At 46.8% G+C, this 13,357-nt stretch overlaps 1 protein-coding gene across 1 annotated transcript in view; it reads right to left on the bottom strand.

The window, feature by feature from the left end:
- SLC35F1 (solute carrier family 35 member F1) overlaps window positions 1-12,974 on the bottom strand; it is a 374,514-nt gene extending 361,540 nt beyond the window's left edge. Inside the window, exon 1 of the mRNA XM_070559317.1 lies at window positions 12,303-12,974. Coding sequence (XP_070415418.1) covers window positions 12,303-12,475 — 173 coding nt within the window. The 5' untranslated portion in view covers window positions 12,476-12,974. The remainder of the gene's footprint in view (window positions 1-12,302) is intronic.
- Window positions 12,975-13,357: the final 383 nt, after the last annotated feature.

Genomic DNA, 13,357 nt, shown 5'->3' with positions numbered 1-13,357 from the left:
TTCTACCTATCAGTCTGTCTGTGTGTGTGTGTGCGTGTGTGCGCGACGGAGAGAAACAGAGCAGGACAGAAAGAGATAAATGGATACACAAAGATTCATTACAAATAATATCTAATATACGTACATTATTTGGAAAATAATATATATAACATATTACATAGATTCTATTTAAATATTTACATAGTCCCAGAAAGATTCAGAAAGGAAAAGTGGGAGCCAAAGGAAAGGTCAAGATACCATGGATTGATGGATTGACCAACTTCATTTGTCCGTCTTATCTGGGATCTCATATCCAGAGACAGTAACAACCCTAGTTGTTATGATGAAATCCAGAGGCAGCATTAAGAGGAGGCTGGGGGCGCTTTCGTCACCCAATCTCTGCGTCAGTAGATGGGGTCAACACAGGTAAACACACAATCTTTGTAAATACTGTGCTCTTGTTATGCAAATCCCACTTCAGAAAGAGTTCCTGACCCTGCTTCCAACTACATGGGTGTCCCTCACCCCTCCCCACCCAGAATTCTGGAGCAACCACTGAATGACATAACCAGAACGTGAATTTCATCCCAGCACGCACTGGGCGATGGTAGTTTTTGGCTGGGTGGCTTTTGCGATGTTTCAGATGTGCTCCTTAACTATCCAGAAACTGACTCGCACTATTTTCAAGGCCAGATCACCTTCTTTTAGACTGGCTTGAACACCACACACCAAGCTTGGCAGTACTAGAGGGACAACAGTTAATTCTGTGAAGCCGCGAATACCCTTCTTAGCTCTCTAACTACATACACCCTCCAGGACACATCGCCCCATTCCCATCCTCTGTCCTCCCCACACACACACCTCCTCTCAGCTCACAGCCTCCCTGTTTTCAAGCAGTCACCCCACTCTGGGATTTTCCACAGCCCCTCACTGCCCACCAGCATTCAGAGCGGTCTGTAAGGCGACCTGCTGAGGAAAGGGCCCCTCTCTGAGAGCGCAGTGTTTCTCCTGCCTGCAGCAGGATCCAGATAGGGACAGAGACTCCAGCCATCCCCGGGAACCCAGTGTCACAAAGAGCTCCTCTGATCCTGCTGGCATCTGGGCTTCCCCTCATTAGCACATTAAAGCTACTCTGTCCCTTCCTTCTGAGCGGCTCTGTCTGTCCCACTGCCGGCCTCTATGGAGCCTTTTAGGCCCACGCTCATTTCCAAACCTCCCCGGTTCAAGAGGCACTAACCCTCTCCTGAAGCCTGTCAAACTCTCTTTTTCAAACCACAGGTACTGTCGAAGCACCCTCCCTCCGAGAGGCACAATCAGACAGCAGGACACATGCCTTCTGGCTAATTAGTCTTCCCAAGAAGAGGCTTTCTTAAAACAACACCAAGAAACCTTAAATATACCTAGCTTTCAAAACAAGGAACACACTGAACTAAAGACTTGTGCCTTGTTCGTAGATGGGTGGGTTTCACTTCAGACTCTGGCTGACAAGGCTCAGGAGAAAAACCACAGGCCCCCAGCAGCACTGCGTCCCAGTTGGCTGGGAGCTGAGGCCGTGGGTCACCCGACCACAGCCCAAAGCCACGAAAACCCACGCTCCTGTTTTAATTTTGTGACCAGGATAACAAGTGCATAGTGCCTGGCATCTTTCCAAGCCCTCTCCTGGATGTTATTTCATTTTAAAATCCCCCAAATGCAATGGGAAATGAAGGGCTAGGATTACTTGAACCGTATACAAATGAGAAAATTGAGGCCCCCCCCAAAGTTAAGTCAATTGCCTGAGACAGAACAAATCACATTCTAAAGGGGACACCATCACTCCAGTGGTCCAGACACAGAATCTCTAAGTGACTTTTAATTCTCTCTCCTCTCTCTCACACTCCAGTCCCAAATATAATCAGGACCAAAGTCCTACTGAGCTCCCTCCACTGTGCCCTTGCACCACTATCCTCACCTCTTCCTGGGTGAATTCACTGATGGCTCTTTGCTTGCCAGCAGCTTGGACCCAGATCTGTTTCTGAGGTAACCCTTCCCAAGGCAGACTCTAAATAGCAGTGGCTTCTTTCTGCCCATCACACCCCCCCACCTCATCCCCACCACAAATGTCAAATAAGCGCACAGCACTGCCCTTAAATCCTACTATACTTCTTTAGTATGTATCCTTTCTGATTCCTCAAAATGACTATTTCCCACTTCTCTCTGTACAAACATCCTACACCCGTCTCCCACCACCTAGCACCTTCATCATCAATGATATCCTTGTCTTGGAATTCACCAGCCAGGAACTGCCATTTACTCCCACTGCCAAATCTACCAATTTACTTTCATTTATACCCACACTCTCTGCCTCCCTTCCTGTACCACGGCGAGTTCCTGGCTCCTCTCAAAGGTCAACCCCTCCCTCTGTGCTCTGGATCCGACATCCTAGGTTTCCCTCCCTCCTTTACCCCATTGCTTCCTGCATATGCAATTTTCCCCTCACCACTAAATCATTCCCATCAGCACACAGGCCTTTTGTATTATCTCCTCTATTAAAAGATCCTCCCTTTACTCTGCTCCTGGTTAAGGCAAAACTTCTCCAAAGTTATGTTTTGCACTCCCCACCACAGCCCCTCCCCAAATCATTCCATCCAGGCTTCCATCTGCACCACCACTCTGAACCTGGGCTTGTCACGGCCCCCAAGTCCTCTATGTCGCTGAGCCATTGATCATTTCTCTGCCCTTTCCTCAATTACTCTCAGCGCAGTGGACTGCTTATTTCCTCCCTCTTGAAACACTTCCTTCCCTTGGCTTCTGAACACCACACTCTCCTGTTCTCCCTCCTATGTCAGATCCCTCCTTCTCCAGTTCCTCTGCGGGTCTTCCTTCTCTGTCTGACTCGGAAGTTGGTGTGCTCCCCAGACAGACCTTGGGACTCTTCTCCTCTGTCGACACACTGTCTCCAAATGATCTCATCTAGGACCACCCCAACGACTCCCAAATCCAAATCCCTAGCCTCTGATTTCTCCCCAGAATCCCATACTCCAGCTGTCATTTGACATTTCTGCTAGACATCTCTAACTGAACTTGCCGGGAGTAAACTCTTGACTTTCTACCCACAAACACGTTCCTCTCCCTGTCTTTCCCAATGGCACCATCACTCACCCAATTACTCAAGCCCCTCAAACTGGAATTTTTCTTTATTCTTTTCCCTCGGCAGGCTTATCAAATCACTCATCCAGTCCCATGGATTCCAATTCCCAGTGCGAATCACTCCAAAACGCAATCGTTTCTCTCCACCTCCACTTACCCTCCAGTCCAGGCCTCCCACATCTCTTTCCTCCAGCAGCCGCTTACCTCTCCTGCAATCCACTCTCCAACAGCAGCCAGAGCGGTCTTCTCAAAACATTAACTAGATTACCTCTCTGCTTAAAATCTTCCCATTGCTCCCCACCCCACTTAGAATAAAACACAACTCCTCTCCTGGCCCTCTTTTGATCTCCAGTCTGTCTCCCTCTGTGATCTCCCAGCCTCTGACTCTCCCCTCCTTGCACTCCAGCCTCCCTTTCTTTCAGTTCATTACCCCTACTTGTCTCATCTTAACATTTCTGCCTGGAATGCACTTCCTTCTGACTCTTGAATGGCCAGTTCCTTCTGCTGACTCCGATTTTAGCTTCAATGTCACCAGAGAGAGAGAGGCCTCTTCTGACCCCTGGAGGTAAATAAAGTACCACCCATTACCCCTCTGTCACATCGCCCCACTTTAATTCTCTGTACAGTATTTAGCATCCTTGGATATCTTTCTTATGCATTTGTTTATTGCTTGCCCCCAGCTAGAATGCAGTCTCCACAAGAGTGGAGGTCTTTATGTCTTGTTCCTACAGTATCCCCAATATCTAGAGAGTGGTGACTCTTACCTGGCCCAGTAATTATTCGTTGACTGGCTTGAACAGTTCCTATTCTGTGCTCCTCAGAGCTTGAAGTAAAGCCACACCAGTGGTCCCGCCTTTCATGCTGAGTCCCCATGAAACCCTGACCCTCCTTTCTGTCACTCAGATCTAGAATCTGCTCTCCTCAACTTTGTGATCCCTGAAAGGTAGCACCCTCCACTTACCGCACATTCTACAGAACTGGGGTATTGCGCTGTACTCCTCACTTCTAAAGAGCTTCTCTGCCTAATGCTCCAGGGGACCCCTTTAAGGTGGGAGCTCCAACCCAAGCTATCGGGTTGAGTCCTTGTTACTTAACGTAGCCATTGTCAAGCCTAACCTGCTGCCTCCACATTCCCAGCTGGAATGTACGGATTCCCATGGCTGGGACTTGCACCAGTGTAATGCTACCACTATGTGGACCCCCGACTCCATAATTAGATGTTCTTCCAGAATCCAGACTCACTGTTTCTCCCTCTTGGATATTAGGCTGGGACCAGTGCTTCTCAAACTATCTGCTGTAAAACATCAATTGTTTTTTTTTTTTCAATTCATTGCAGACAATACTTTTGTAAAATACAGCTGAAAAAATCAACTACTACAAAAAATAAAAATGGCAAAAAACAAAAATTTACTAAAATACATGACCCAGTTTTTAATATTAGAAGAAAATAGATAAAATTACCCTGTTAAATTGCTACGCATATTTCTAAATGTTTACTCTCGATTTCTGTTCTTCTCACAGTTTGTGGATCAGTACAGGTCCGTGAACCATTCTGTGAGTGGCTGGCTGCTGTCCTCCTGGCGGCCTGTCTAGCTTGTGCAACACCCCAGCTCTCCTCTGCCCTGGTGAGCAGATCCCTTCCTTGTAGCAACTTTTAAAAAACCTTTCAATAAACAAGTATTAAACATCCACTATGATGCAGGCATTGTTGGGGTGCTCTCCCCAAAATAATCTAACCTAATTTTCCTCTCCCTGACTCTGATTCAGATTCTCTTCAAATCACAGCACCTCTCTCTCCATTCTGACTACCTCCATCCAATGGAGACTCCAGTCTCCTCTCTCCTAAACGGCCATAGTAGCCCCCAGCTGATCCCCCCTGTCCCTCCCCTCTCCATCTGTCCTAGAGATTTTGGCCAGAATATCATGTTCAGGCACATCTCTGATCATGTCCTTCCTCTACTCAATAACCTGCAATAATAATAACCCACAGAATGAAGTCGAACTCCTTATTGGAGCATGTAAGGCTTTCCCTTATCTGACTCCACCCTACAATTCTAGTCGTACTTCACTACTGCCTTTTATACACACACATATTATTGTCAAACTGGACACTTAATCCTCCTTCGATCTTTTACCCCATATTTGGTTTATCTTTTCTCTCATCCTTCTTCTCGTGCATGTTCCTATCCTACCCATCTGCTATGAATTCAATGTTTATGTCCCCCCAAAATTCATGTGTTGAAGCTCTAATTCCCAAAGTGATGGTATTTGGAGGTGGGAGCTTCGGGAGCCAATTAGGTTTGGATGAGGTCATGAGGGTGGAGCCCCGATGATGGAATTAGTGCCCTTATAAGAGACAGGAGAGCTTTCTCCCCTCCCTCTCTCCCCACCCCCACACTCCACCATGAGAGGATATGAGAAGACAGCTGTCTGTAAGACAAGAAGAAGGCCCTCACCAAACACCAAATCTGCTGGATCTCAGACTTTCCAGCCACTAGAACTGTGAAAACTAAATGTCTGTTGTTTAAGACACCCAGGCCACGGCATTTTGCTAGAGCAGCCCGAGCCGACTAAGCCACCATCTTTCAATGCCAAGGAACAACGCCATCCCTGAACCTTCCTACCCTGTCTCCAGCCAAGTGTGGTCTCTCCTTCCTCTGGAGTCTTATAAAACTACTTAGCTGTGTGACCACAAAAATTATTTTCTATAAAATCAGTATCTATAAAAGGATGACAACAACTTTCACTATTACGAAAATAACATATGCTGTAAAATTTTATAATACAAACGTATGTTTTATAAGGTAAAATTTAAGAATTTGAGGCACTGTCTAAATGATAATTTTAGCTCAAACACTTTCATTGGGTTGTATCGAATTATATAATAAAGCATCCAGTTCTTCCACCAACTGTTGGTGAGAATATCAAATGGTGCCACTGCTATGAAAACAGTATGGAGGTTCCTCAAAAAATTAAAAATAGGATCACCATATGATCCAGCAATTTCACTTCTGGGTATGTATCCCAAAAAATTAAAAACAGGATCTTGAAGAGATATTTGCACCTTTATGTTCATTGCAGCTTTATTCACAATAGCCAAGAGATGGAAGCAACCTAAATGTCCATCAACGGATGAACAGATTTAAAAAATGGAATATCATCTAGCCTTAAAAATGAAGGAAATTCTCCCATTTGAGACAACGTGGGTGAACCCTGAGGACATTATGTTAAGTGAAATAAGCCAGTCACAAAAAGACAAACACTGCATGATTCTATTACTATGAGGTATCCAAAATAATCAAACTCTTAGAAACAGAAAGTAGAATGGCGGTGGCCTGGGTAAGTGGGGAAGGGGAAAAGAGGAGTTGTTGTTCAACAGATACAGCTTTTCAGTTTGGCAAGATGAAAAATTTCTAGAGATCTGTTGCATAACAATGTGTATACAGTTAACACTACTGTACCTTACACTTTAAAAACCATACATTTTATGTTATGTGATTTTGACCATTAAAAAAAAGAATAAATGAATGTGTACTCGTATATGTTCATGCCACAGTCAAGAAACATGCCAAACATTTATGGGGTAGTTTTCCATGTGTCTATTGGACTTTGACTTCCTAAGCATAGTTTTTCAGAAACATAATCAAGAATTAATGTGTTTCAACAATGTACAGTAAATGCTCATTGGCCTGAACTCAAATGAATGAGAAAGCTCAACTAAAACCTGATGGTGGCACTTTCACATTCTGCATTCTACTTTTATGAGAAATGGCAATTAAATAATAAATCAGCTCTTGCATGAAGTAACTTCCGAACTATATGGGCAGCCAACTCATTTCCTATACCATCTACATCTATAGCAGTGCAGAGTAAAAATAGACATCTATTAGGATGACCCTGATTCAGTGAAGGATCTTGACATAGCAAAAGGTCAAAGAAAAATTACACAAAGATACATCCATTCTCTTACACATTAATTACTTGGGAATGCATCATCTTTATCCGAGGCAAACCAAATATTCTTTTAATATGAACATTCATTTCTCCAAGCCCATGCATAAAAATAAGTATACTGGATGATCTTTTATTTTTATAATTTTGTCCTTTAGTTAAAAATAAATGCATCTTGCAGACATCCTTTGTTTACTACTGATCGTAGAAATGTCTGTTTTTAATCACACCACCTGGTTCCATTTGGAATATTTTGTATCAATTATCCCATTAATAGTCGGTCTTTCCCTTCATTTTGACATCTGTCAGAAGGAGCAGCTTGAGGAAGAGCCTCACTATCAATTTTTTAACAAAAGCATTCCCATTCAACAAAAAAGGATCATCTAAATTATAATACGGCTCCATCAACTGTACCTAACACTTGGTTCATGCATAACCCTGTTCCTTGGCAGCCATTCTGTTGGTTCACCATGTTCTGTCCACCCTATTTAATGACTCAGACAAACTATATATAAATACATATTGTCCCAGCTCATATGGCAACTTTCCACATAGACGTTGATTTTATGTAGGCTTGCTCCCAACTCTCCTATGTACCCTCTTTAATGCTCCTTGGTTTCAATTCAAAAATGTTTCAGAAATTTGGAAATTAATAAAATGAATCTAAATGTAAGTTGGAAATCAGTTAGTTCCAAATCAAATGAATGGATGACCCAGGATCACACCAATAGGTTTCATTCTAGTGATTAAACACCCCCACCACAAGACTCAAAAAGAAACCCTTTACAGCTTAAGACAGCTCAATGTATCTCTTATTAGGAAGAAAGTGGGTCAAAACTAGAAACTCATAGTAATTTTTGTTAAGATCTGAAAATAATATTCAAATGGGGAAAGACAAATAAAACCACACATATGCAAAACGCAAAACAAACTGCAACTTGTTTTTCACAAATATTTTGTTAAGGAATCATTTTAGAAAGGAAAATCTTCAGATACTATATAGATCAGTAGCTACTCTTGTATGTTTCTAAGAAATCTACCGATTTTGTCACCAAACATGGACCCTAGCCTGCTTCTTTTGTCTTGCCTAAGTTCTAACCTCTGCATTTGACCTAATTCTCTTGTCTTGAAAGATGCAGGTGCTCCTTTATCTAACACCTTGGGGCCTTGAACTTACGCGGTTTTCAGCTACGTTCCAAGAAGAAGTTCTAAGGGACAACAGCCCAGGACCCAGTCACTCTGAAATGGACCACACGGGCCCAGACTGCAACCACAAGACTGGGACCTGCACAGGTAGGCAGAGAGCTGTGCTAAAAGTGACCAGCCCTCGTTAATACCGTAAATTCCCCTCCTCTGGGAGGCGCGAAGCAGCCATTTTTAGATCAAACAGTGTATGTAGAAGCATGATTTCAAACCACGCATGTGCAAACTTATGCCCACCTCTACACGCCATGATGAAACATCCCCTTCGAATGTTCATTTCCTACCCCAAATAAAGGTACCAGCCTCTCTGTGCTGGGGGGAAGGCAGAGCTTTGTGAAATTATTCCCATGTCTTCATTCTTCTTTGCTGCATGCCACAAACAAAAATTCTACTTTGTGAAACAACTACTTCTGGTGCAGTTTGATTTAACTCCCAAGAAGAGACCCATGTTTGGTCCAGTAACAGTAACAGCAGTTTCTGTGAGAGGGTCACCCACTTTTGCCCTTGAAGTATTTTCTTCTTTGTCATATCTTGCTTGCCTGTGGCAGGGTGATAAATAGTATTCCATGCTAAGAAATAGTGAAGAAAAGTTCGCCATAATTTCTTCCTTGCTCGAACCAATACATTCTTCTAAATCTCTGGGAATTAAAGAAGTAACAATTACTCTAGCATTAAATCATCTTGTATTTCTTGCATCTCATTGTCAAAAAATTTTGAATAGGACAGGGAGAAAGAATGTAACACATCCTGCTAACTGGTTAAAAAGAAAAGTTTCTAGCACCTCCTCTTTCACCAAAGTCTTGGATACTGTTATATTCTAATCTAATTGCTCCACAGAGAGTGAGCAGTCAATCAGTGGGATGTCCCAATTGTCATCAGCAATCCAGCTCTAGAAGCCATTGAAGAAAGGAGAATGGATATGGAGCTATGCTGAGAACATAAAATGATGCAGGATAATGTAAGGCAGATTTCACTAAGGCAACACTACATTTTCATTCTAAGCTTCTTGAGAGCAAGTACCTTTAGTTAATGATTAATCAGTAATTCTCTCTTTGCCTATCCCTAGGTAGCTGAGACATAGATGGCATATGTGTTCGCGTTTCTTCCTCTGAGTTGGCAGGTAGCTATTGTTATAGACTGTGAGCAGTGGCAGGCAGTTCGCCAGGCTTGCACTGCTCACAGTCTAAACTTCTCGTCCCTTTGCACCATCCTCAGTCTCTCAGCACTGCCCCTTCGGCCCAGTGGGATGCTAAGAGCCAAGAGTGGCGTAATGCCTCATTCCGTCACTGAAGAGACTCTACCAGCCAGCTCACAGCAATGGAATGCTGCCAACCGTATATCTGCATGCCAAAAGTTGGAGGGAAATTTTTTATATTGGCTCCAAACTTTCAGATTTGCAACTTCACTTTCTGTTAGCAGCTAAGTTGCTGCATGCCAGGGTAGATGAAAGGAAACAGCTGAAGCCCAGAGACAACCAGTAGATAGGCTAATGCAGGTGAAGGGAATAGAAGTACTAAGGACAGAGGAGGAGGAGGAGAAAAAGAAGGAAAAAGTGATCTCAAGCTTTTAGAAAATTAACAAAGATGCTTATGATTAGGCCCCAGTGGGCCTGCCTTGGAGCATCACTGACTAGCGCAACACACCTGGAGGGTTCGAAGACAAGGGGAGCCACACCTAACCAATGGCACAGGATCTCCAAAATTCCACTCCCCCCCCAACTTTTGCTTTTACTTAGAGCTCAGTCACTCAGCAGCCAGTGCTAACACTGTCTCCTGTTGACATAATCACGGCCCAAAAGCCAAGCCCATCAGCATGCTGACAAAATTATTCCATTGAGATTTTTACATTTATTCTGATTATTCTCAGTCTTCTTACCGAAGGTGCTCTATCTCAAAAGAAGTATTTTCTTCTTATCTTTTAAGGATAAGGAAAAACCATTTACTCAATACAAAACATTATACTGAAAATTCTGAAGAACTTGGAAAGACAAATAACTGTTTTAGCTGAAGTCTAAACGCTATAACCCCAGGATTCCATTCACAGATGTACTTGGATGAAATGTCATTGACCCAGCCCTTCAGCCTAAGTTCCTCCTCTATAAATTAGGAATAGTGCAACTCGTGTCACAGATCACTGAAGGCTTAGTAAAACACAAAGTTCCACCCAGGATGTACTGTGGCTTCAGTGAATTTGCTTATGATGCTTCCACAGACCCACCTTAGGCAGCAGAAATCGGCTGAATAAATAAATTTGTGTAGGACTTTGTACATTCCCAAATGTTTTCTTCAGCATTATCTCATCTAATTCTGAAAACTATGATGAGAGGTAAGACGAGTATTATAAAACACATTTTACACGTGCAGAAACCGAGTCTCAAGGAGATGAATGGCTGTGCTCCAAGCCACATGCCTAGTTAGTGGCAGAGGAATGATGACAACCCAGGTCCCCTCATTCCTACCTCAATGATCTTGTTATTCTGGACTCTAAGATTCATTATATATCAAGAAATAACCTGCACAGAATCAGTAATAACTTACAATCAAGCCAAGATAAATGAAATATTGCACCAGGTTTTTTTTCCAGTTTGATGAGGAAAATTAATAATTAACATATTCTGCTTTAAAATTTAAAGAACCAATGTCAAGGCATTTGGAATTCAAAAAACCACAGGTATTCATAAAGAATAGGAACCCCACATAATATGTACTGAGCCAGCATCATCTTGATATATTCTGCTCACTATCTTTTAAAGGTAATATTTCAGAAGGTGTTATTCTAAGCTACAAATCAAAGCAAAGTAAAGGCTTGACTTTCTTTTACCAACTCATGTCTCACTTCGGAGTGAATTTCATCTTGTTTGATCATAAATGCAAACAGACAGAAGTACCCACAAGTAAGCTAATATACATGTCAAGTCTTCTTCACAAGGGACTCGAATGGTTTGAGATTTGACATAACTAAATTAAACCACTCTCCTAAATGAGATTTTTTCAAGCTTCTATTTGTGTATATATTTTGTGCTTCCTCGAGAGCTTTAAGCTTTAAGCGATGTGAATTCCTTGGGGAGTCTCAGTTACCCCAATACAGTGCCACACAGAAACCTGTATGAACAGAGTGACCTTACGAGTTATCCCTACAGATGCATTGAAAAGCACGCACGCACCCAAATAAAAACACACAAAACCAATTTTCTATGCTATTTTTGTGTCAACTCTTCAATCATTTCAAGTTCCTGAAGTTAAGACCCCTTCACATTGCATTCTAGTCAGGGGTGCGGGGGGCAGGATGGGGGCGGCGGGCATCTTCACGTCAACCTGAGTTCTCTTCCTGGAACGCCTCGCCCTTGATCCATCCACTGCGCAGATTCCAGCACTGGAGGCGTTCGCCTCCTCTGGCTTTAGCCCGCTCGGGAATAACCGGGCGCCCCTTCCTGCAACATTTTTGCACTTTGCGTGGGTCTGGTCCAGGCCTCTAGCCTCCCTTCCCTGCTCCCAGCCGGGAAGAGTCGGAGTGGCGACTGGAGCGTCAGGCAGGAAAAGTGGGTCCCCCGCCCGCCCACGGGGGCGGTCGCCGCGACCCTATCCCCCGGCGAGGGGTCGGCGACAGGCGGGCGGGGCAGACGACAGCGGGAGGCCGGAGACTTGCACGCCGTCGCCGCAGCCCGGCGCCTTCCCGCCTCCGCCCCGCCACCCTCGGGTCCCCCCGGCCCCTGAGCGCCAAGCTGGGGTACGAGTGGGAAAGGGAAGTGAGCACCATGCGTGTGCGAGAGTGGGCGTGCGGACCCACGGCAGCCAGGCAGGCGACCCCGCCTCTCCCCGAACTCCCGCCTCGGACCAGCCGGCACCCGGGCGCTCCAGGGCTCCCAGCTCTGGGACAAAGCTGCGCGGCCTCTCCGCCAGCGCGGGGCGCCTGGTCGCCCGGAGTCCTCAGTCTCCCCCGGCCGCGACTCCGTCCCAAAGGGCCTCCGGGCCGCCGAGGGGACGGAGGGGAGCCCGGGCCGGTCGCCCGCAGCCCCTGCCCCACGCCCCCGCCGCGCTCACCTGTTCAGCACTTTGCGGATCCTCTGGCGCACGCCAGCCCGGGAGGAGGCGGACAGGCTGCCGCCGCCGCCGCTGCCCTCGGCCGGCAGGTTCTCGATGGTGGTCACCACATGGTTCGGCGGGGCTGGCGGCGGCGGCTGCAGCTGTTGCTGCGGCGGCTCGGGGGGGATCATCGCGGCGGAGGCGGCGGCGCGGCGGCGATCAGAACGCAGCCGGGCGCATCGCGCGCCGGCTCGGGGCCCGGGAACGCGCAGAGGAGCCGGCCGGGCGGCCGCGGCCCGGGGAAGCAGCGCTGCCTGCGAGGCGGCGAGGCGGGGAGGCACCCGCGGCTACGGCCGCCGCCGCCCAGCCCGCCGCTCACTCCGCTCCCGTCCCGGTGCGCGCAGCCTCGCGCCGCCGCCGCCTGCCCCGGCTCTTCTCGAGCCGCGTCCCCAAGTCCTGGCACGCCCCGCGAAGTGGCCGCCAAGGGTGTCGCGCGGGGGCGCGGAGCTGCCGGGCGGCTCAGAAGACCCCCACGGCGAGAGGGGATGGGGGTTCGGGCTTCGCTTCTCTCCAGTGCCCAGGTCTTCTCTGGGCTAGCGGCGGCGGTGGTGTTGGCGCCGCCTCCGCCGGTCCCCCGCGCGCTGGGAGAGCTGCCGTCTGTGTCTCTCGGAGTGAGAGACCGAGAGTGAGCCGGAGCGCCGGGCGGGGGCGCCGCGGCGGCGAAGGGGGGCCAGGGCGGGGGACCCGCGCGCTCTGCTCTCGCCAGAGGGCGCTCCGGAGGTGCCTCACTGCCCGCGACCCTCCTCTCCCCCGGCCACCGGAGGCTCATCGGCTGCGTTGTGCTGATTGTTTTGTTTTATTTACTTATTTATGTTTCGTTGGGGGCTGGGGACAGTTCCTCGCTCTTAAGTTGGCGGGAACTCCCCGTTCCTGCCGAGACGCCGCGGAATCTAGCACCACCATCCCGGGATAGCGACAGGACGCTGAGACAGGGGTTGGCTCCCGGATTAAAAACCCAAACTCCAGCATCCTAAATATTACACCTACACTCACCACAATGGGGCTGGAGGAAA

This window comes from Equus przewalskii, chromosome 9 (assembly GCF_037783145.1).
Source record: "Equus przewalskii isolate Varuska chromosome 9, EquPr2, whole genome shotgun sequence".
In the NCBI taxonomy this organism is placed as follows: Eukaryota; Metazoa; Chordata; class Mammalia; order Perissodactyla; family Equidae; genus Equus; species Equus przewalskii.
This window is presented reverse-complemented; position numbering and strand designations above follow the sequence as displayed.